The sequence below is a fragment of the Aythya ferina genome, assembly GCF_964211825.1.
Source record: "Aythya ferina genome assembly, chromosome: 1".
NCBI lineage: Eukaryota > Metazoa > Chordata > Aves > Anseriformes > Anatidae > Aythya > Aythya ferina.
In genome coordinates this window covers 124,897,035-124,919,458 of record NC_140296.1, presented here as the reverse complement: position 1 = coordinate 124,919,458, position 22,424 = coordinate 124,897,035, and the positions used below count along the sequence as shown (strand labels likewise).

The 22,424-nt window shown below is 44.6% G+C and overlaps 2 protein-coding genes across 3 annotated transcripts; one reads left to right on the top strand and one right to left on the bottom strand.

Annotated features, from left to right (window-relative positions):
• Nucleotides 1-2,318: 2,318 nt before the first annotated feature.
• C1R (complement C1r) lies at nt 2,319-10,050 on the top strand. Of its 2 annotated transcripts, none has more exons than XM_084510895.1 (11): nt 2,319-2,709; nt 3,449-3,692; nt 3,913-4,105; nt 4,276-4,419; nt 4,565-4,761; nt 5,245-5,392; nt 5,476-5,597; nt 6,241-6,319; nt 6,748-6,888; nt 8,468-8,542; nt 8,777-10,050. In XM_084510895.1, the coding sequence occupies exons 1-11, from the start codon at nt 2,357-2,359 to the stop codon at nt 9,577-9,579; spliced, it is 2,499 nt and encodes an 832-aa protein (XP_084367021.1). In that variant the 5' UTR covers nt 2,319-2,356; the 3' UTR covers nt 9,580-10,050. The 2 variants fall into 2 exon arrangements, with proteins under 2 accessions (XP_084367021.1, XP_084367022.1); XM_084510896.1 differs by having other exon boundaries at nt 2,321-2,709; nt 3,464-3,692.
• A 2,400-nt stretch (nt 10,051-12,450) lies between these two features.
• On the bottom strand, nt 12,451-21,661 carry C1S (complement C1s). The gene is made up of 12 exons (XM_084501881.1): nt 21,378-21,661; nt 20,840-20,904; nt 20,213-20,417; nt 18,783-18,960; nt 18,551-18,676; nt 17,522-17,721; nt 17,204-17,357; nt 16,832-16,947; nt 16,518-16,596; nt 16,131-16,268; nt 15,550-15,624; nt 12,451-13,698 (listed from the first exon to the last, which is right to left on the bottom strand). Exons 2-12 carry the CDS (start codon nt 20,842-20,844, stop codon nt 12,902-12,904), a joined length of 2,073 nt encoding a protein of 690 aa, XP_084358007.1. The 5' UTR covers nt 20,845-20,904; nt 21,378-21,661; the 3' UTR covers nt 12,451-12,901.
• Between the last annotated feature and the right edge of the window lie 763 nt (nt 21,662-22,424).

The following is a 22,424-nucleotide window of genomic DNA, read 5'->3' as shown; positions in this document are numbered from 1 at the left end:
CTGCTGATCCCGTTCCGGCCCCTCGCAGTCCCCCTCCTTGTTCCCCTCCTGCTTCCCCTGGCCGAAGCAGCGCCCAGGCAGCCCCCGGCCCCCCTGCGGAAAGCGGCTGTGGTGCCCCGGGGCAGTGAGGATGGCTGAGGCTGCCCCTGCTGCGGCCGCCGATGGGGATCCTTGGCTCATGTTGCTTGCAGGGATGACGTTTATTCTCAGGGTACCAGGGTCCTCAAGCTATGAAAGAGAAATGGGCCATCGACCGCGAGGATTTGGGTGTGAATTCCAAGGGCTGGGGCAAGGGGACTAGTCCTGTGTTCACCATGTTCACTGCACTCGAGAAAATATATAGGGGGAGGGAGGCTCGGGCTGACCTCCAGGTGTAAGAAACCACTGCCTCTAGTCCCAGTACCCCTTGCACTGCCCCCCTTGGCTCTCATCGCTCCACAGCTCCTCTCTGCATTCAGAGACCGAGGGAGAGAATCAAAGGCGGTGAGGTCCCCTGAAAAGAGGGACCAGTGCCAGAGACAGAGGTGTCCTTTAGTGAGGACAACTGATGGGATATGCAAAGACAGGAAAAAAAATCACATACCTGCACCTATAGAATCATTAAGGTTGGAAAAGAGCTTCAAGATCATCTGATCCAACCATCACCTTGCTACCAATGTCACCCAAAAGCCCTCGGGGAGTTCTTTCTGAAAGAAACTTGGGGTTTCCCCCAAACAAAAGATTGAAATGTTCACTACTCAGAAATACATAGCTACTGGCACTCAAAGAGCCATGAAGTAGGCAGGTTTTGAAAATACAGGCCCTTTTCAAGATGAGAAATAATACAGGCCCTTTTTCAAGCTCCTAAAGCATAGCCCTTGAAAATACAGACCCTTTTTCAAGCTCCTGCATTGCATACAAGGAGTCCTTCTGAGCTGATTCTGATCCTCAACACCAAGCTCACTTCACCACATCCAAACCTGATATCCTCTGGGCTGTGCAATCAACAGCTAATTTCAGGCTCTGCACCAAAAGCTGGCCAAAACAGGCAGGCCTATGGGGCATGTGTCTGGCTGCTCCAGATGGACGCGTCTCAAGCTATCCACCCTTGCTTTGTCAGCTGAACTACTCTCCCAGTACTCCAGATGGTGTCACCAGGGTGGAGGGCAGCAAACACATGGGATATTTGCCATGAAAATGCCACCAGGAACTCCTAGTAGTGACCCTTGGATATAAGATTCCTGTCAAGAACACACTGAAATGATCAGCTTCCTTAAAAATGATCCTAAAACACTTCTGCCCATCTATTCTTTGCACGTGAACATCCTCTTCCCACCAGCAACCTGTTGGTAACACATCTCTCAGTAGTTTCTAGTGCTTCTCAGCTTCTTTTCAGAAATGGTGGTCTCTGAGTAAAAGCTTCCCTTCTGGTGGGACAGTAAGCCACAAGAACCTGCTCTAGTGCAGCACAGAAGTGAGGCTGCCCAAGAGTTGTTCATCAGGCAGGGGATATATTCAGAAACCAGGAAGTATCAATGTAACATCCCCTGCTTAATCTTAATTCTGATGTGTGAGGCCATGCACTATTGCAGGAGCACTAATTACATGTTTATGTGCTCTTTTCCAGATAATAACTCAAAGACATTTTGATGAACAGTTTTTTGAGTCTTCAATACACTTCCATAAATATCCTGGGGAAAAAAAATCTTCATTCTTTTTAACACTATTTTCATACCCATATTCAATATGTTTTTGTAGCTGTGGATTATTCCCTATAATTTCAAAGCAAGAATGTCATTAACTTCTCTGTATCTGTAATTCTAAGGAAAAACACTAGAATGCTGTTTTACCTGTTACTCCAAAATCTGAAAGCCATAAAATTTTAAACTTCATGAAGTTGGTGGCACACAGTACAGGGCTTGGACACTGTCCTGATAAAAGCCTGAAATGTGTTTGTAAATCACTATCTTTTCTCATTCCCTCATTAAATAATGAAGGCCTTATCTGTCTTGTTTCTCCTAAAAATGCTTCAGGCTTTTGCAGAACATGCAGTGAAGAGGCCTTGAAAAAGGACTTGTTATCAGAAGGTTTATAATTCTCCAGGTCTGTTCATTTCTATTCATACCTATTCAGCTCAGAAGTCTGAAGTTTCTTGCTTTCCCTGAAGAAGCTACCAGTTCCCATCACAAAAAGTTAAAATAAATAAATAAATGAAAATAAATGAAGCACTCTTCAGCAAACCAGAAATTGTTTAAATTAAACAATTTGTTAGTACTATAATTTCTAGACTTCTTATGCCAGAAGACTTCCAAGAAGGAGTGGGAGAGGCTATAGGACGGCATCTTTAGGAGCAAACAAACTCTTAGCAGCTGCTAGGATGCAGATAAAGTCATCGCCAAAGGTCTCCGGTAATCATTTTTCCGCCCTTTTCTGTAGAAGGGAAGGATGGCATCTGCCTGGCCGGGATTTAACAGCCCCCAAAAGCCCTCTGAATGTTTCCCAGGTCGGTGCCCGCAGCCGAGCTACAGCAATTCAGCAGCAGAGGGCAGCAGGCTCCGGGATAAGAGAGCCTCGTCCCGTCCAGGCTGTGTGCATTCCGACTTTTCTCTTCCCACCCTCTGCCTCTTCCCACCTCTGTCGGGGCGAAGGGCTTGCAGCCGCTCGGAGCTCCGGCCCGGACAGCAGGCAGGACGGGAGAGCTGTGGGCACCCCGGAGGAGCGCATGGAGATGTGAGTGTGGCCAGCTGGGGAAGGGGGACACACGGTGACATCTTCCCGGGAGGGAGCTGGATGATCAGACTGTTCCAGGAAGGAGGTCAGAAAGGCTAAACACATGCTCACTAGCTCTCCATTAAAACTTTGCTAGCATGTACAGTTTAGGATCTTCTTGGCCAGTCTTTTCATGAGGTCTGAGCAATGAGCATGTTTTGGAGGAGCACATAGTCCTGCTCCCCAGAGAGGGAGAGGGAAGGTCTGCGGGCTGAGAAAAAAAGATGAAAGCCAATTTTTGAAGAAGGGGGGCTCAGGCATGACCGGGTAGTATTGCTCCTTAGCAAACTGAGCTTGAGACCTTCAGACCCTGACCAAGTTAACTGGGCAAAGACCCTAAGCTATCTATTAGTAATCAGAAATGACCCACTGGCCCAGAGCCAAGGGGAACCACACTTTTGCTGGTTCCAAGAAACTGAGCCCCATGACTGGTGGCAAGAAACAGCAATTGCTCAAGGAAATCAGCTACGTTTCTTCAAACTGCTTCTTGGGCTGATGAATCTCTTTGGCTTAGATCGCAGAGCCTTACTGGAATTACGTGCTGTTGTCTTCATTTCAGTGATCCTGAGCGATCCAAGCCAAAATCTGGACCTGCAGCTAGGCCTCCCGTGTTTTTGCATTCTGCTAGGCAGTGTGCAAGTCACTTGCAAAGTCTCCCCCGATTTCAGATGACTGAGTTTTGTGCTATGTCATGATGTAGTTGCCATGTTTACAGGCACAGTCCTTTTCTCCTGTGGGCCATCCTCTTTTTTGGAGTGACCAGTTCCAGTCCAGTGCCAAGAAAACTTTTTGGGGAAATCCGATCCCCAAATTATCCCAAGCCATACCCCAACAATAACATCAGCAGCTGGGATATCATTGTCCCAAAAGGCTATGTGGTGAAGCTGACCTTCAGATACTTTGACCTGGAGCCGTCTGAGTCCTGCTTCTATGACTATGTTAAGGTATGTGGATAGATCCCTGGGCCAGTGGGGAGATAGAAGTGGGAGTCTAGTGACACCTGCATGAAACCACTGCTCATTCACAAGGCCTCCTCTCATGCTTCCCACAGAAGGAGGGAGCTAAAGGTGGTAACGGGGGAAGGAGGCAAGTTGTGGCTGGGTAATATTGATGCATAGAGAAGACTCTTATGAGGCTACAGAGATTTCCCCTTAACTCTGACAGATCAAAGCAGACAAGAAGAACTTGGGCCGATACTGTGGACAGCTTGGGTCAACCACAGGCAATCACCCGGGAAGAAAGAAGTTTATATCTCAGGGAAACAGAATGCATGTGGAGTTTCACTCTGATTTCTCCAATGAAGACAATGGCACAGTCATTCGCTACAGAGGCTTCCTTGCCTATTACCAAGCTGTGGGTGAGTAGGAGATACCTTATCATGCCTATGTGGGTCCTACTAATTTCCCTCCCTGACAGGCAAATCAAGAGAAGCCTTGAGCAAGGATATGGATCTCTGTGTCCTTTCAGTGTCCAGCAGACAGCTTTGACACTTCACCCCCCTTATCCCAGCATCTCTTATCTTTTCAGATCTGGATGAATGTGACCCTAACACTGCTGCTGAGGACAGTGAGGGGCCTCGGTGTCAGCACATTTGCCACAACTACGTGGGCGGCTACTTCTGTTCTTGCCGGCCTGGCTACCAGCTCCAAAGTGACCGCCACTCTTGCAAAGGTAAACTGAAAGCTTGAAAGATCAGATGGACTAAGGAGGGTTCCAGGGCAGGACCCCTACAGCCAGGAAGGGTGGGGATGCAATTAACAGGGCAGCAGGTGGTACAGCCCCACATTGTTAAATCTGTTTTCTTCCCCTACCCCAGTGGAGTGCAGCAGTGAGTTGTACACAGAGCCATCTGGGTACCTGAGCAGCCCTGAGTATCCCCAGCCCTATCCTGAAGACCTCCGATGTAACTACAGCATCCGCCTGGAAAAAGGCCTGTCTATCATCCTGAAGTTCCTGAAACCCTTTGAGATTGATGACCACCAGCAAGTTCATTGTCCTTACGATCAGCTCAAGGTACTGGTCATTAGCAAACCCACCTTCCAGCCCTGCTGCCAGGCCTGGGCAGGAACTGTGAGACCACCACTACTGGCACAAGAAATTTAGAATCAATACAAGAAGAATGCCCCAGAATGAGAAACTAATCTGTTCCCTTGTCCCTCCCTCAGCTCACTTAATTGCCATTGTCCTGAGATCAAGAGGCCCTAGGTCACAGGCTCCTGGGAGCCAAAAATATCACCCTTCTTCCAGTTTTATCTTCCTTTGCTTTAGTCTCAGGATTCAAAGGGCTCTGATTGTCATGACAGAGGAGAAGCAGAGCTTGTGGTAGGTCAGTCCTTTGTTCTGATCTGACAGTGCAGACATCAACAAAGATGAGTCAGACAGACAGCCCTGTCCACCACCACGGGCGCTTTGGCAAACTTAGTCTGGATTGAGAGAGGGGAACCAGAGCAAAGCTGTGTATTTTTCTGTCCCCGTGATACATGTCTTCATCACCAGATCCAAGCACAAGGGAGAGAGATCGGTGAATTCTGTGGCAAGGAGTCGCCCGGCAGCATTGAAACCAAAAGCAATGAGGTGGACATACTCTTCCTCACCGACGAGTCAGGGTTCAGCCGTGGCTGGAAGATCCACTACACCTCAGAGAGTAAGATGTTCTTCTCCAGAGACTACTACAGCCTATGTACAGCATTTGTTAACACCCACTCACCTCACCCCATTTTCTAACAGAAATACGGTGCCCGCAGCCTGTCCCACTGGATCAGTTTACTGTCATCAGAGACCTGCAGCCTGTGTATCGATATCAGGACTATTTCATCGTCACCTGCAAGACTGGCTATAACCTGATGAAGGTAAGACCCCTTCTCCACTCCCTTCAGCCATTTCCTGGCATCTCTTCAGTCTGAGCAAGTCCTTAACTTCCAGTAAAATTTTCTTTGGAGATTTCACTCCCGGCAATCTTTCGGTTTCTGTTTCCCCTTGCCTATTCAGGCTTTTTTTTTTTTTTTTTTTTTTTTTTTTTTTTTTTTTTTTTTTTCCCAGTGTTTTCTCTTTTCCTAGCCCCCTTCTTTGTGCATTTACTTTCCCACAAAGAGGCAAGCCCTGGTAGATGAAAGAACAAAGATCCCAAGAAATATTTGTAAGCAAGAGTCTCTCTTTGGAAGGATATGAAATCAGACTGGAAGCAGAAAATGCTACCTGCCTCCCTACTCGTCCCAATGCCAGGACTGGGTAGCACCCCAGACCTGTCACGTTTTTAGGGTTGCTGGCTGCTTATACCTTGGGTTACTATGAATAATTTGTAGCCTGTGGCAAACACAGGATGGAGGAAAGGCAGCAAAGGGAGAGGCCAGCAACTGGAACAGTTTGCTGCAGGGAAACTCTTGGACAGCAATGGGAAGATGGACAGATAGGATAATATATCTACGTGGAGAAGGGAATATAAGGCTCTGCACAGCCAGCAATATTTTGTTTGTTTGTTTCTCTTCCATGCAGGGCAGCCAGAAACTGCTGTCCTTCACTGCTGTCTGCCAGGCTGATGGAACATGGCATCAATCCATGCCCCGCTGCGAAAGTGAGTGAGCTGGGAACTGGGGTGGTCCCCCTTGCTGTGCATTGTTCTCCCAAGTACATGGGGGTGTTCAGCCTCAGAGACACAATTTGTCTTCAGACAGAGACTCATTCTGATTGGAAGGATCTGTGAAGGTTATCTAGTCCACTATTAACTTTTGTTACACCTCCTGCTTGCAAAAACTTGTGTTTTCCCTCCCTTTCAAAAATGCATAACATAACACACACACAAAAAAAAGTCAACGCATAACATTTAAAAGCAAAAGATCCCAGTTTGGGATCCATTTTGGAAAAGCCACTCACTGCCCCCTGTACTAACTGGTCCTTTCCATCCTTCATATCATGGCCACAATCCAAGTCAAGCCTAAACCTGCAGGTATTAAGTCTGTCTTTGTTTCATCTTTTTTTTTTTTTTTTTTTTTTTTTTTGTAGTTGTGAAATGTGACAATCCTGCAGAATTGACCAATGGGGTATTCAACTATGTTAACAAACCTGCAAACAACAACTACCAGTCAGTGATCGAGTACCAGTGCAATGAGCCATATTACCACATTGTCACCAGAGGAGGAGGTGGTGAGTCCCAATCCCACACAGATAATGAAATATGTTAATGAAAAGCCTGCTCAGATATCCAGTTAGAATTGTCCTAATCTCTGCTCCCCAGGCTTAGGGCTCTTGCTTTCCTCCTGAAAAGACTCTCCCAACCTTTCCTTGGCTCTGCAGCATAGGTTCTGAGGCTTGCTCTCTCAGCCCATTCCTACCCTGCTTCATTCCTAGAGACCTTTACATCTCTCCTCCAGGCTCTTGTTAACTTTTGTGGAAGGTCCTAGTCATGATTCTCATATTAGCCATCTATAGTCATGATTTATTTTTCTCTGGTGGATTTCATTCTTTCACTGAAGCTTGAGGTAATCAATAATATGCTGAAACTTGATCACAGAAGTCCAAATTGCTACAGATACAAATAAATAAACTCAAACTCCACTCCACTGTAATGCTGTTTACTCTCTCTGGAAAATTGTCCAACAGTAGAGACATCTAGGGACTTAATAACATACATGCAGAAAAATCTATTTTTATGTAGAATGTCAGGAAAGTTAAGGCAATATTCAAAACCATTCACTTACCTTCTTTTTGCACCTGAGACATGATTTGATGACACAAGAGCTTAGGTTACAGGAAAAGTATAAAAAGTTCATGATTTCCTCACCCTGACTGCTCATGTAGCCTCCACACACACACACACAAAAGAAGTAAATTTTTAACCTGATTCAGTTCCTGGATATGGTTGCCAGCACAGACTTACAAACAGTTGTGCAGCATGCCTCAGGGAGCTGCACACTGGCATTGGGGTCAGGATCAAGCAGCTGAGGGGTGCTTTAATTTGGTACTAATGTTGAATTTGATTAGTTTTGCACCAGAGTTTAACTCCTTACTATAGAGTCAGAGCTCAATCTGAACAGGAGCAAGTAAATATCAGCACTAGCACGTGTAAAATTCTGATAAAAAGTGATTGTGGTTTAGTCAATTTTCAAAGAGAGCAGCAAAGAGTTTCTTGGAAACATTTAATACAGTAAACATTGTATAAATGGCATATAAATTATTTTTAGTCACTGACACAAACTTTCTAAGAAAAGCAATAATTTTGGAGGTTGTGGAATTTGCTTTGAGAGATGACCTGCAAGTTAGCTGACCTGCAATACTGCCTCAGAAGTAGCTACTGATTGTGTACCCTAACAGATTAATCTTTTTCCTGGTTCTGGAACAAAACACTCTATCCTATTCTTGCAAACAGCAGCAACCAGAGACTTGAATCTGAAATCCACGTCTCTACTTCTCTCCCTTCTTTGGGCTAGATAAGGTCAAACAGTGCTCTGTAAGCACATGAAGTTCACTCAGCTGGCTTTTTAGGCATTACGTCTCTAGAAGCGGTGCCTGAACTTTCCTGTTCTTCACTTGGAAATGAAGTGCTTTGAGATACACAGGCTCTTCCATATGGACACGTTTCAGACTACACCACAGGCTTTTCCTGGGAAAGGGTGCCTCTGGGATCTTAGGGCTGAGTGGGACACCTTGAAGAGAGGAACCCCTTCATTCTTCCCACCCTGTGGTGACAGGGCTGGGCCTCATTCACTCCTGTCTCATCCTACAGGCAGGTTCACCTGCTCTCCTGAGGGAACCTGGGTGGATCAAGCCGGCCAGGGGAGGATTCCTGCCTGCTTGCCAGGTTAGTAAAAAACTATGATTTTTGACTGGTTTTTACTAATCCATACTTATCATCAATACCAAGCAGGGACAACATGCAGGAAGGAGAGTGAGGATAATGTTGTCAGTGAGGAAGGACAGGGAAATTCATCCAGGGAGGCAAAAGTAAGGTGATGTGGAACAGTGGTGGTATAGGAAGGAGAGAGACAAGCCAGGTCAACGAAGGATGTCATGATCTCCTTGTCTCTCTCTACAGTGTGTGGGAAGCCAAACCATCCTGTTGCTGAAATCCAGCGGATCTTGGGCGGCAAGCAAGCAAAGAGAGGCAGTTTCCCTTGGCAGGCTCTGACTGGCATCCATGGACGTGGAGGTGGAGCACTCCTGGGCGATCGCTGGATCTTGACTGCTGCCCACACCATCTTGCCCAAAGCGTCAGGAGGAAACGACATAAGCCTAGACCAGCTAGCAGAGGAGGCTAATGTTTTCCTCGGCCACACAGATGTAGATGAGCTCCACAAGATGGGTAACCACCCTGTGCGCAGGATCTTTATCCATCCAGATTACAACCCTAAAGATGAGCACAACTTCAACGGGGACATAGCACTGCTAGAGCTGAAGCACCCGGTAACCCTGGGCCCTGACGTACTGCCCATCTGTCTCCCAGATACTACCAACACCACTTTCTACATGGATGGGCATATGGGCTACGTGAGCGGCTTTGGTGTGGAGAAAAACTTTCTTTCAAATCACTTGAAGTACGTGAACCTACCAGCTGTTTCCCGGGAGAAGTGCCAGAGCTGGCTGGATAGTAAGAGTGGACGGATGCCTATGGTTTTCTCTGAGAATATGTTCTGTGCTGGCTTCCTCACAGTCAAGCGGGATACCTGCCAGGGGGACAGTGGGAGTGTCTTCACAGTGCTAGACTCAGGAAGTGGACGCTGGGTGGCTACGGGGGTCGTTTCTTGGGGTATTGGCTGTGCCCAAGGGTATGGCTTCTACACCAAGATCCTCAACTATGTGGACTGGATCAAAGGGATAATAAGGGATGATACAATCTAAATATTCCTGTGTAGCTGAAGAATCACTGATACCATATAGATTTCCAGACACAGCAAATCATATCCAAAGCTTTCAATGATGTCCTAAAGGCTTTTCAAACACAGAGACCATGTAACCTTCATCATGAGCACTTCTGAAAGCCAACATATTGTTTGGCAAATTCTTGGTAACACTGTTACCAAAGGGTGTGTCCCATTAGCAGTTTGTGGGTGTTCCAGTTCTTCCAAAAGCAATCTTATTGTTGGATGAAGCTTTAATATCAGAAATCTCATGACAGCAAACATGCTATTGTGTGAAGTGCTGGCAATATCATCAGACTACTGCAGTCTACATCTGTAGTCCCCATTGTGTGGGAAGTTTGTAGTGCAGCAAACCTTCTTGAAGGCTGTGGTGCTTTGTGCTGAGTACAGTGTGTATATGCCCATTGGCAACAGTAAGATTCTATGAATATTAAAATAATTGCTGGAGAAACCAGGTGTGTTATGCTTTTCTGTCTTTGGTTTTTACAGCTACTAAATATTCCCCATAACTGAGAGCAACTTATGGACTTTATCTATATAGGGATTGCTCTATCTACCGCTATCGTGTTTCCAGCTGTGCAAAGGCAAGTGGCAGTTACTCATCTCTCACAAAGCTACCATTATCTTACCCGGTCTGAAACGCTAAATGGCCCCAAGGGAGGAAAAAGTCATCTGTGTAATGCCACATTCAAAAGGCAAGGAATACAACAATCAGTCTTGTGGAGAAAAGATCCAAGGAACATTTCCTGATCAGAATTTGCCAATGGGTTTTTTGTGCTATATGGAATAAAGCTCTGACTGCAGGACAGTAGCTCTAAACCGACTGACTCAGAGGGATGTGTCTACTGTTGTGGGTATTCTCTGCAGTTGTGTCTTAACTAGTTTTGCTACTGCAGAATACCCTACCTTTTTATTCTGACAGAGGAACCCTGTGAGGTCATAGTTGCCTTCTCACTTTGTTTTCTGTGAGATCCACCTCCAGATCTTCTCCAGCGTCAGGATGTCTCATTTGATTTTAAGATAATATACTGTGGGGAGTGATCTATGATATTCACACCTTATATAAATTCACCTGTGATCTCCAGGAGTCCGTACTCTGTTGATTTTGCGATTTGTATGGGCAAAAGGGAGCAAGAGCATGTAAACATAAGGTGTCCAGTTGCACAGGAGCAAAGGATAAACCACAGTCATTGGGGTAAGAAGGGAGACTGAGGCATATACAGTTGTGGGTATTCCATATTCCAGGAACAGAATTTATGGGATGCTCTGTGAGTTCAAGTGACAAAACCATCAATATATTCAACTCTTCAGTCCATGTAAAAATTGGGAAAAAATATGAGAAGACATCTTAAGAATCTCCTGCTTTGCAATAGGCTAAGAAAATTTGGGATCTGAGGCATGGAAAATATACAGTTTCCCCAAGTCTCTATAGAAACTGTGACTCTCATAGGAATAGCAATCCCAGCTAAATAGGTTTCTTTCCTGTTTCCTGCTCCTGGATCATTCAACCACACTTCTTTTTGTCTTCTCCTCTGCTCTCCTGAATTGATTTCAGCACTTTGTCTTCTTGTCCTTTTCCAAAAAGATTGGAGTTAATCAGTGGGCTAGGGAGTAATCATGCAGTGTTGCTTGCCTGAGTGGTTTTGTAGTCATAGAAGCTAAGAAAATGTCATACCTTAGACTGAAGGTCATTTTTTCAGAGCTTCTACTGGATTAAATTTTCCAGTATTGTACATTATTGGGCTATTTCTTAGGCTATTATTAGGTGCAGAACCTTTCCCTAACCCCCAGTCTGACCCTCCCCTGTCCCAGCTCCGTGCCGTCCCCTCGGGTCCTGTCGCTGTCCCCAGAGAGCAGAGCTCAGCGCCTGCCCCTCCGCTTCCCTCGTGAGGAGCTGCAGGCCGCCATGAGGCCTCCCCTCAGCCTGCTCTGCTCAGGGCTGAGCAAACCCGGGGACCTCAGCCACTATTCATATGTCTTCCCCTCTAGACTCTTCACCATCTTTGTTGCCCTCCTTTGGGCACTCTCTAATAGTTTTATGTCTTTCTTATGTTGTGGTGCCCCAAACTGCATACAGTACTTGAGGTGAGGCCGCACCAGTGCAGAGCAGAATGGAACAATCACTTGTCTCAATCAGCTAGCAACAACAATGTGCTTGATGAACCCCAGGATAATCTTGATCTTTTTGGCTGCCAGAGGACACTGTTGATTCGTGTTCAACTTGCGATCAACCAGAATCCCCAACATGGGCTAAGACTACAGCCTGAATTGTCCAGGATGGACAATTCCCTTTTGTGCTCCAAAAGATGAAAGCTGAGATGAGCCCACCTACCTAACATTTTGCTTGTTACATGTATTAAGAAATTTAAGGTGTCTGAGTTGAATGCAAGATTCTATATCAAGTATCCCAAGAGTTGCACACATCCTCCTCACTATTTCCTAGACTCATAAAAATTTAGGCTGGAAGAGGAGGTCTCCAATCCAATCCTGTGCTGACAGTAAGAACAACTTCAGAGCTTCAGGGCCTTGCCTGGGCAAGTTCTGAAGATATCCAGGGACAGAGATTCCCCAGTCTTTTGTAGCACTTGTTCCAGTTGAATGAACTTTGAATATCTTATGCTTAGCTTGATTCAGAAACCTGAAGCCCTTGATGCTGGTAATGGTTGGTTAATGAGCTGCAACCAGCTCAGAAAAACTTCTTAAAGACTCAGGTAGAGGAGTAAGGTAGCAGAAGTTACAGCTTGCCAAAAGCTGTCAACATGTTGGTTCAACATGTGACTGGACTCTTAATTAAGTGAGTTTCAATGAGAAATAGGTCTAGACTGAGAATAAGACAATACACACATGGGAAGCAAATTTGGACATTCTTTAATGCTGTTAGATATTCTGAACAATACAGGAAATAAAGGAATCAGAAACCAGGCTTTGAACCTATCCTGGAAACCAACAATTATTCTCTCTCGTCTTCATCGTAATCTCCCTGTCAGGTAGGGCATGAGTAGTTCTTCTCCAAGCGGGAAAAAATGGGATAGAAGAAATGAGAGGAAGCAGAAGAAGGAGGCTCCTTATGCAGAATAGCATCTTCATGTTATGTTATTATGAGTGGAAGAAGTAAGAGAAATTCCTTTCCCAGTCACGATGACAGTGGGGAAAACCAATACATATTCCTGACTCCCCACTCAGCACAGACACAATGAGTTGTCCTGTTATACACAAAATTGAACAGGATTGTAGCCAGCCTTCCTACCAGAACAGGTGACGATCACATTTAGGAAGCGTGACTGCGCTAAAGGGAGAAAGAGCTAATCCTGTAAAGCTTCTGTATTCTCATGCTTACTCATGGTCTCTGTAATCCAGTCCAGGTAACGTACTACCTTGGTGTAAAGACCAAAGGTGCCACATCTTGGTCCCCAGGAGATCAGCCCAGCCACATAGTACCGGCTATTATCCAGAGGATCTTGGATGGAGTAGGCTCCACCACTATCCCCCTTACAGCTGTCCTTGTCACCACCAGCACAGATCATGTTGTCAGTGAATCGGTAAGCACTGGAATCAGCAGGGCCCTCTGGCTTCACAGAACGGCACTTGTCCATGTCCACCACAGGAATCTGAGCCTTCCAAAGATAAATAGGTAGTCTTCCTCTCTCTTTCTGTCCCCAGCCAGCTATATAGCCTAGAGTCCCTTTTTGTAGCTCATATTCAGGTGATTTACCAGGAAGACAGAGGGGCGAGATGTTTGGGCCCATCTTCACGGGATCCTTCAGCTTCAGTAGTGCAATATCATTATCAAAATCGGTCCTGTAGGTGTCTTTGGACAGCTTCTTCCAGCCCGGATGGATGAACGAAGCCTCTGCAACCAGCTGCTGGGCATCCCGGTACAAAGATTCTCTACCGACATTGATTACACCAATAAACATGTCAGGCTTGTCAAATCCCTCCAGCACATGAGCTGCAGTCATCACCCATCTTTCAGAAATAAGCACACCAGCTCCTCTTGGGTGATCAAAATACACCTGCCAGGGAAAGTTGCCCTTTTCTGCACGAGTGCCTCCAAAAATCTTTGCTGTCTCTCGGACGGGATTACTGGGCACCCCACAGACTAGAAGGAAAAGGAAAAGAGAGGAACCAGACGAGAAAATTAGCAGTTACAAATAGGTTTTCTTTGGCACTACTAAAAAGCCCAGTCTCCTCCTTCCTCTGTCTTCTAAATTATTCTGATGCTGTGTAGTCTTTGTTTATATTCTGTCATAGAATTTGCAACAAACATTTACAGAGAAATTCAAGAAAATACAAGCAAAAATCCTATGAACATTCAATTGAGGCTGAAAATGGTTGTTCTCAAATTCTTGGTCTGGAAAGTCAAATATTCACACCGTTGTCAAACAGCAAGGGTTGGGTATGTCAAAGCTCACAATTTCATTGCACTCTACTTAGCATTTTTATTTTGCTGAGTTACATTCCATAGGTATAGGTAAATAATTTTAAAATATTAGAAAAAAATATTTGTTTTAGTTCTCAGAGCTATGACACTACTATTTAAAATGATTTTTTGGGGAGGGAGGGGGAACTACAGATAGTCTCAGTTTAAGTGCTCAAATTTGTTATTGAAGTTTTACCATTTTCTCTCTATATTCTTTTAGTGTGTCAAATCTTAAGCAAGGGTTCAAAGGAGATCCTATCTGTGAGTCTTGTTGGTGCAGAGGTGATCTGTGCTTTTTGAGTAAAATGTTCTATAAGGTCTTGCAGAAGGTGAGCATAAGGGCAAGAATAAGGCTGATTATTCTTACATAGCTAGGAAACTGATTGCTTTACACATCTGCTGATTTACATTGAACTCTGTGTCATATTAACAGAGATCAAAGAATTATAGCTGGTAGGTAGCTTCCAACTTAAATGAAGAAGAAGAAGGGACCTCTCAATGTCTCTAGTTTAACCCCCTGCTCATCCCTAACTGCCCTTCCCCCACCATCCTATCTGTAAACCAGGTTGCTCAGGGGGTTTGCCAAAGTGGCTTGTGAGTATCTCCAACGATGGTTATTACCAAGCCACTCTGGCCAACAGTTCTTGTGCTTTGGGGGAACATTTTACCTTAAATACGGTCAAAATTTACTTCATTGCAACTTGTGCTCATTGCCACTTATATCACCGTGTCCTTCTAAGAAAAGTCTGTCTTCACACCCTTTGTAACCCCCTTTTAGGTTGCAAACTCCCTGAGTTTCATTTTTCAATTTGTCTTTTGCACTATGCGCTGTCATAGTCCAAGTCATATTCAGCTGAGTCTTGTACTTTAAAATGCCCATGAGGTTTTGGGGGTTTGGAGTAGCAAAAACGCATCACATACAACTAGCAGTAGGGATGCCGCCTCCTCTAAGAGTGGTTGATAAACTGATAAACAGTGTCCAGAATATATAAGATTTTAAATCCTCTTTATGAGCTGGAAGTTAAGCCCCAGCTATAACTACCAGCAGTCAGGAGCAGTAGTACCCATGCACTTTCCTCCTCAATTTCCCTCATATGTACAAAGAGAGGGTGAGAAAGTCCTGGACAGGGATATTGCTTAAGTATTCAGACCCACTGAGTGCTACTAAATACTGAAGGACATGTGCTCTTTTAAGCATTTAGGCCTCAAGTGAAAGCATTGTAAGTCTTTTCCTTGTAGTGCTGCATCATTAGTGCTCAATGGACAGCTGAACCCAGGGAGGGTTTGAAGAGAAGCTACAGCTCTCAGTGTAGCTTAGGAATGACTGAAGAAAGAAAGGTCTGACATTGTTGGACATCTCTTTTGCCCCCTAAACCTTTTTGATACCTTCAAAACTGTCAGAGATCTAAAGCACCGAACAACTTGAGAATGTGCACACTTGAAGGAGGGAAAACAGGTGCAGGAACAAAAAATTAATGAAGTAGTAGTCTTCACATACTACATGCATATATGCACAGATTTTGGTAGTACCTGCAACACATTTTGGTAGCTCGGTTCCCATTTCTTCGTTGATCCATTGTCCACTGGCTGAACATTCATACACCACTTGGAAAACACAAGAAAAAAGAGTGCAAGAAAAATACAATTGAGATGAAAAGAGGGTAGATAGTGTTACTGTATAAGATGATGTATTAACCTTCTCAACTCCAAAGCAAACACAGCTTGCTAAACATTGCTGAGATCTCTCTAGAAGTTGACAACCCCACCACGGGGCTTCTGCCCCTGTTTTGGAGAGACCTCCTCTAATATGCTTCTTGAGTCATTTATTTCTCCACCAGAAATGTGTGGCAAAAATCTCCATGGTTCATACAGCAGGCAAATGGAGATAGAACTTGCTAGTAGGTCTAAGGTCAACAGCCCAACCATAGGCAATATGACAGTGTATTGAACATAAAGGCAACACAAAACTACTGCCTGCAACCCTGCACCAATAAGAATCTTTGTCTAGTCTTGACCTGATGGGATATAATCCTAGTCCCGTGGCAATGCCAGTACCATTTCTTAGGCCTTTCACCAAATAAATTTGTTTATGTAGCAGACACAATACTTACCTTCCCCTTCATTTTTTAGGGTATAGTAAGGTGCATTACAGTGATACCGGACAGCAGCTTTGTACAGAGGCTCATGAATTTCAGAGACATATTCAACTTGTCCATTCTCAATAGGAAGTGGTTCACCACAGTTCACAGCTGTAGAGAAGAAAAACAAATGATCAAAGACAATTGAAGGGGCACTCCACCCAACAAGCTGTATTATTCTGTAGTATGGGGAACTACTCAGCTCCTCTGGTCCCTGTATGGTCATCCATGCTTACTTCCTTTGTTCTTTCAGCATTCTTACATCCCAGTCCTTCACTGTCCTACTAGTGTGAAGACGTGTCTAGAGCCTAAACACTCCATTTCAGTCTGCTTCCCACAATACAGAGAGAGTTCACTTACGAATACAGCTGAAATGGGAGTTGCTCCATTCACCATTGTCCTGACAGCTGGAGTAAAATGTCCTGATGCTGTCTTGTTTCTAGGGAAAAGAATATGACCTATGTAAGTAACTGGCCATGAAATATACCTGAAATGGGCATGGGCACTTCAGTGAAGGGTTCTCAGAATGCTGCAGTGTCTGGAAGAAGTTTCCACTTCCTACAGGTGTGGCAAAACCTTTGAGTCCCAAAGGTGCTCAGGACACCTGATGGGAAATAGCAGCAGGAAGCTGCTGAGAGGGGCAAAGAGGGTATATGCTTTTGTGTGTAACTTACCACTACAATTTCATAGCCTTCCACACAGGTCACCTTCACACTGTCCTCGAAGGTATACCTGTCCTTCTTTGGGTCAACAACAGAGTTGGAGATGACACTTGGGGGACAGGTTATGGCTGTGAAAAGACAAGAAGAAAACAATGATTCACTGGTTCAAGATTTACTCTCCCTCCAGTTCCCAACTTCTTTCCTACCAGTGATTATTCCCCCTAGTTAACAGGCACCCTCAGTTTAGTTAATAGTTCCTCAGCTCTGACTAGCAAACCCAGCACGTGTGAGCATGTTAACATGATGTTGTACCATGAATCTGATCTGGAGCAAGGTCTCCCTAACTCAGCAGCAGAAGGAATACTTTCCCAAGTGTTTACTCACGATCTGCATAGTAGCGAATTTTCCAGCCTTTATGCTGTACTGCCTGGTCTGTCTGGAAGATTATGTCAAGAATGTTGTTCCTAGTCTTGATTTCAGAAGGACCTGGGAATGTGTTGCCACAATAGGGACCAAAACGCTTCTCTCCAGAGACAAGCTGTGAAAATAACAAACAAGAATAAATGAAAAAATACCAAAAGTATTCTCAAGAACTTCAAAAGACAGAGTAGATGAAATTAAAGTTAAGCAGTCAGAGAGTCTTCTGAATATGAGGACATCGAGGGGAGACCCAGAGCATCCTGTCTTCCACCCTACACCTACCATTAAGCTGTCACGGCAACTCCCTTCTGAGTCAGCTGGTTCCACGTCGAAGTCCTCGCTGCGTATGGTCAATGCCACAAAGTAGCCTGGCCTCAGAGCCACTCGGTAGTCGCACCGTGAGTTCTCTGGGTACTGATTGGGATAGTTTGGGCTAGCAATCTCCCCTGATAACTCAGTGAAGACATTTCCACTGCAGTTCACTAGGATTAAGGGAGGAACACAGTGAGGACTCAGAAAGGAAATGGTTCACCTATGAAGCAGACAAGTTTTCCTTCTTTCACTGCTTCTCCAGTCTACCCAGTCACCTGCATTAACCACATCTCAACACTGCATCTTTCCAAGAAATTGAACACCAGGGCAACTCCTTATCCAGTTAGCTAGGGACCTTAACTTCTAGTGGACTGAGGTACCTTGACTTCCTGTCAATCATTTGGAAGACAACTTCTTGGTGTTCTCAGTACTAGCAAACAGCTTCAGCATATCATTAATCTTGCTCAGACTTGCATAATTTCTTTTAGTATCCTCTATTTCTCCCTCCACTTTTTGTTGTTGTTTTTGTTTGTTTTTTAACCTTCCATCTGTGATTTAGGCTCTCTTCTCTCTTGTGCAGGTTCTCATCTTATACCCCTTTCAACATATCGCATTTGTGACTTTGCAATTTTTTGATTTGAGCCAACGAGCACCTTGGCCATTGTTGTATCTTCTTTGAACTACCCTGCTTTGTCAGGAATTAAAAGATTCACAGATAGCAGTATGCTAAGAAGGGTTTCCATCACAGACTTTAGAGAAGGTCATTTAATAGTTTCTTGATTCTCTTGATACAATAAATAAATGGAAATGTTAAGAATATGTTAATAGAAATTCACAAAGTCTACCTCCAGTTCAGATTTGCATTGGGATGTACTTTTCTTTAAAATATATCTGTCATGGCTGGTTGAAAAGGCTGATAGAGAACGTCTTCCAAGTACAATATCTCACTTGGCCTAAGCTAACTCTTGCTGTTTGCCACCGTTCATGTAGATCTCTCACCTCCACATGTTTTCATATCCTCATAGAGGAAATACTCTGGTGGGCAGGTACAGAAGTAACCTCCAATATAATTATTACAGTAATGACTGCAAGGTTCCTCCACAAAATCTGTGCACTCATCCAAGTCTGCAAGTGTGAAAAGAAAAGATGTCAGCCAATGTTAGTAAAATGGGAGCTAAGGGCAGGGGGAAAATGGGAAAGTGAAATGGGAAAGATTCTGTTTTAACCTTACCTACTGCAACATAGTAGGCTGCAAAACCAGTGAAATGCTCCTCATTGGAAAAGTCTGATTGGAAGGTCATAGTCAGGGTGTTATAAGGGACACGGAATTCCTCCACAATCAAGGAGCCAGGGACACGAGGTTTCTTTCGCCCACAAAGCACGCCTTCAACATGGCCACTAGACAGGATCTGTGAAAGAATGCAGAGAGGTCTTATCTTGTTACTGGAATATATGTAATTACCAGTGCTTGAGTCTTTCAGCTTACAAGCAGCTAACTAAAGGCTTCTAAATTGCATGCATTTGTCACAATATCCATGTAGATATCCCAGGACACAGCAATGTCACACAGATAGCAGAAGGGCCCAAGACTACTTTGTAATCCACAGATCTGGCCAAGGTTGGAAGACGGGCAGACAGCATTCAACTGAACAGAGTCCCTAGAGAACAAGTTTTGTGTCATTTGTAAGATGCTTGGGGTGTGTTCCCTATTGCTAACTTCCCAGCTCTGAAATACCTGTCTTCATTTTCCAGATACAAATTAAGTGAGAGTTCTCTGTTAACAGCCTTTCCTCAGGCCCATTTGTATAATAATAATAATAATAATAATAACAACAACAACAACAACAACAATGCTTTGTTTCAAAACCCATCACTGGCAGGCTGCAGAGCATCCTAACAGGTACATCGGTTTGTTGCAAAGGACATGTTATTGCATCTCTCAGCAGAGCCCATTCATCCTGCAGTCCCACCTTGGTCTTTCTCCAACGCCTCCTTCTGATGCTGCGCCTGATCTTATTGCCCCTTTTCACACTTAGCTATTGCAGCTGGGATGGTCTTTTTGTGTGGAAATGCTTTATGTTTTGTGCCCTGTAGAACAACATGGAGCAGGCACAGTGGAGCTCTGAGTTTTAGGAAAACTGTGGTGCATAGATTGTGACAACAGGCCACTGCACTTTGTCTGAGTACCCACTATCCATACCCAGATCTCTTGATTGTTTTTAACTTCAGTCATTCCCAATAATTATCCTCTTGCATTAAATTGTCTAAGTCCACTCACTGATTTATTCTGAATAATTTCATGGACAGAAAATCAATGCCCTTTCTACAAAAATTGGCTTTCAAACCTATGGCTCACTGACCTTGCGATATGTGCCTTGCAATAGCGATGTAATCTTCCTAAGGATATAGGAGAAACATGAGGATGGTGGTATAGACGGGACACTAAGTTGGCAGACAGTGCTTGTGTAGTTAGGAAGCAAACTCAAGTCAATTTAGGGATGGCTAGTGCACAGATATGCAGTAATTTTCAGGCTTCTTTGGGCTCACATCAGGAAGGATGCATCTCTTCTTCCAGCCCTGGGCTTTGTACACAGCTTTGCTGATCTATGCTATACCTCACCTTCTTGTCTTTTTCTCACTTGATGAGAATAGGGACAGTACCTTCACAGAGTCGTACTCGCAGTTGTGCGATGGCTCAAGATCCATATGTGTGAAATAAAGGTGAATGCCATATCCTGGAGGGACCTCGATTTCCCAAGATTCCTGCAGATCATTTGGATACACCTGAGGATAATTGGGTGACAAGATCTCACCATACATGGAGGCTGCATCAGCCCAGACAGGGAGACAGAAGAAGATAAGGTACCTGAGAAAAGAGGAAGATGATATTGCAGAAGTCTTCTCCGTCTGCATATGAACACAGTACCTAATGAAAAGGCATGTCTTTGGCTGTCTGTAGCACGCAGCACGGCTCCTGGCTTTGGAGTTTTAATGACCAGTGCTGTGACTGTGTGGGGTTTATCCTTCTCCTGTAGCCTTTCAAACAGGACTACATTCTCCATCCTGCTCTCTGCTCCTCTCCAGCTGAAGAGGAACTAGTAATGCTGCAGCAATTGAACAGAAGGGTCTTAAATGCTATACCATACTTCACTACCTTGTTCTGGAAGCTGCTTGGGCTACAGATACATTCAGATTTGAGAATCAGTACAATACTACAGGAAAAACACCTAATTCATAAAATTAAATTATTAATAAAACGGAGTTCCCCGTGGAGATTCAGTAACTCACCACATCTGGAAAAAGCTGATCTTCCTTTCTGAAAACTTTCAGGAATTGGACTTTGGAGTTATGGTCTGGGACAAAAAAAAACACAACAGTGTGATTGATTAACGTTGCCTGTGTTTCTGTGTGTCTGCTAGGCAGGTCAAAGGCCCTAACACCCCAGCTTGTGGAGAATTCACCAATGATTTGCCTCAAAAGCAAATTTATATCACCGCTCGCTCTTTCATGCATACAGCAACCCCAAGCTTCAACAAGGGATGCTAGGCTCAGTGCTGACAAAATGGGGCAGGTATCTCCAGCTTGTTAGTCACTGATCCTCACCTTCTCCCCTTATGTTCATCAGCGCTTCCAAAGATCATGTAGGTGTATAGCAAATTGACAGACAGCACCTCCCCTGCCCCCGAAGTACCCAATTTGTTCTCCCCAGCACCCCAAAAATTATGCTAAGACCCTGGGCATGGGGGAAGCATGCACTGACCCTTCTAGCTGTCAGCGACACTCAGGAATATTTTCCTTTGCCGTTTCTAATGCTTGCAATATTTACCTTCTCTCCCTAGTTCGTGTCTGCTCTTCTCTCTTGCCTTCTCTTTTCTCGTTTTCTTTTTTTCTTCCTGTTCACACCCTCCAAAAGGATCCAAGCCCGTGGTCTGGGTAAGAGAGCTGTAATCTGCAATAGCGCAGCACCCCCTAGCAGCACGATGTAGCTTCCAGTTTTCTGTGCCAGATGCGATGTGGGGGAAAAAAGCTTGCCGGCTTTCGGCCGAAAGGGGAATTACCAAAACAAGTTGCACAACCTCGTTGGCTCAGGCTACGTGGGGGCGTGCACCGATTTGGTCTGTGTTACGGATTTTCGGGAAATCAGATGACTTTGGGGAAAAAAGGAGTTGAACGGAGTTTTGGTCAGCGTCCCCTCTCTCCCTCTCCCTCCTCCCCTTTGAAAGTCATGAACAAAATTCAAAGGGTGTAGCAAAAGGAAAGACCACATGAGCACAAAAAAAGTTTAATCATCCATCCCAGAGACCACTTTGAGGTAATCTACTCTGGGACTGCAACCTGGTGGTCACAGGGCTGCTGCCATTGTTCCTCATCTTATGCTTGAGACCCATTTAGGGGGAATAAAATAAATAAATACATAAATAAAGACAGTGGCCCTTCAATATTGTGCCTCTCTGAGGCTACCACCAGGAGTTAGGATGCATTGCTTGGCTATTTCTTTATTATGGCCTCACTCATATAAGAACTTTACTAAGAACACCTACCCATCTCTTTATAACGATTTACCAAGTGAACTTGATGTAGAAACAACTGTTCATCAGGTTTAGCCCTGGAGAAAGTTAGATCTACGACCTTTAAGGAAAGGAGATTCACAATTTGTGCCAGGTAGGGCCCTTAAATCAGCCAATGACCACAAACTAAGCCAAGAACAAAATACAAGCACAAGCTAAAAGACCTGTCAGTAATACTCTAAAAACCCCCTCCTCCTCACAAACCAGCTACACTGGGACAGGACTATAAACGGCCGTGTAAAACTCCATTACACATGCTACCCTTTACAGGCTGCACATCCACTCCAGAGCTTGTTTTGGCCAAG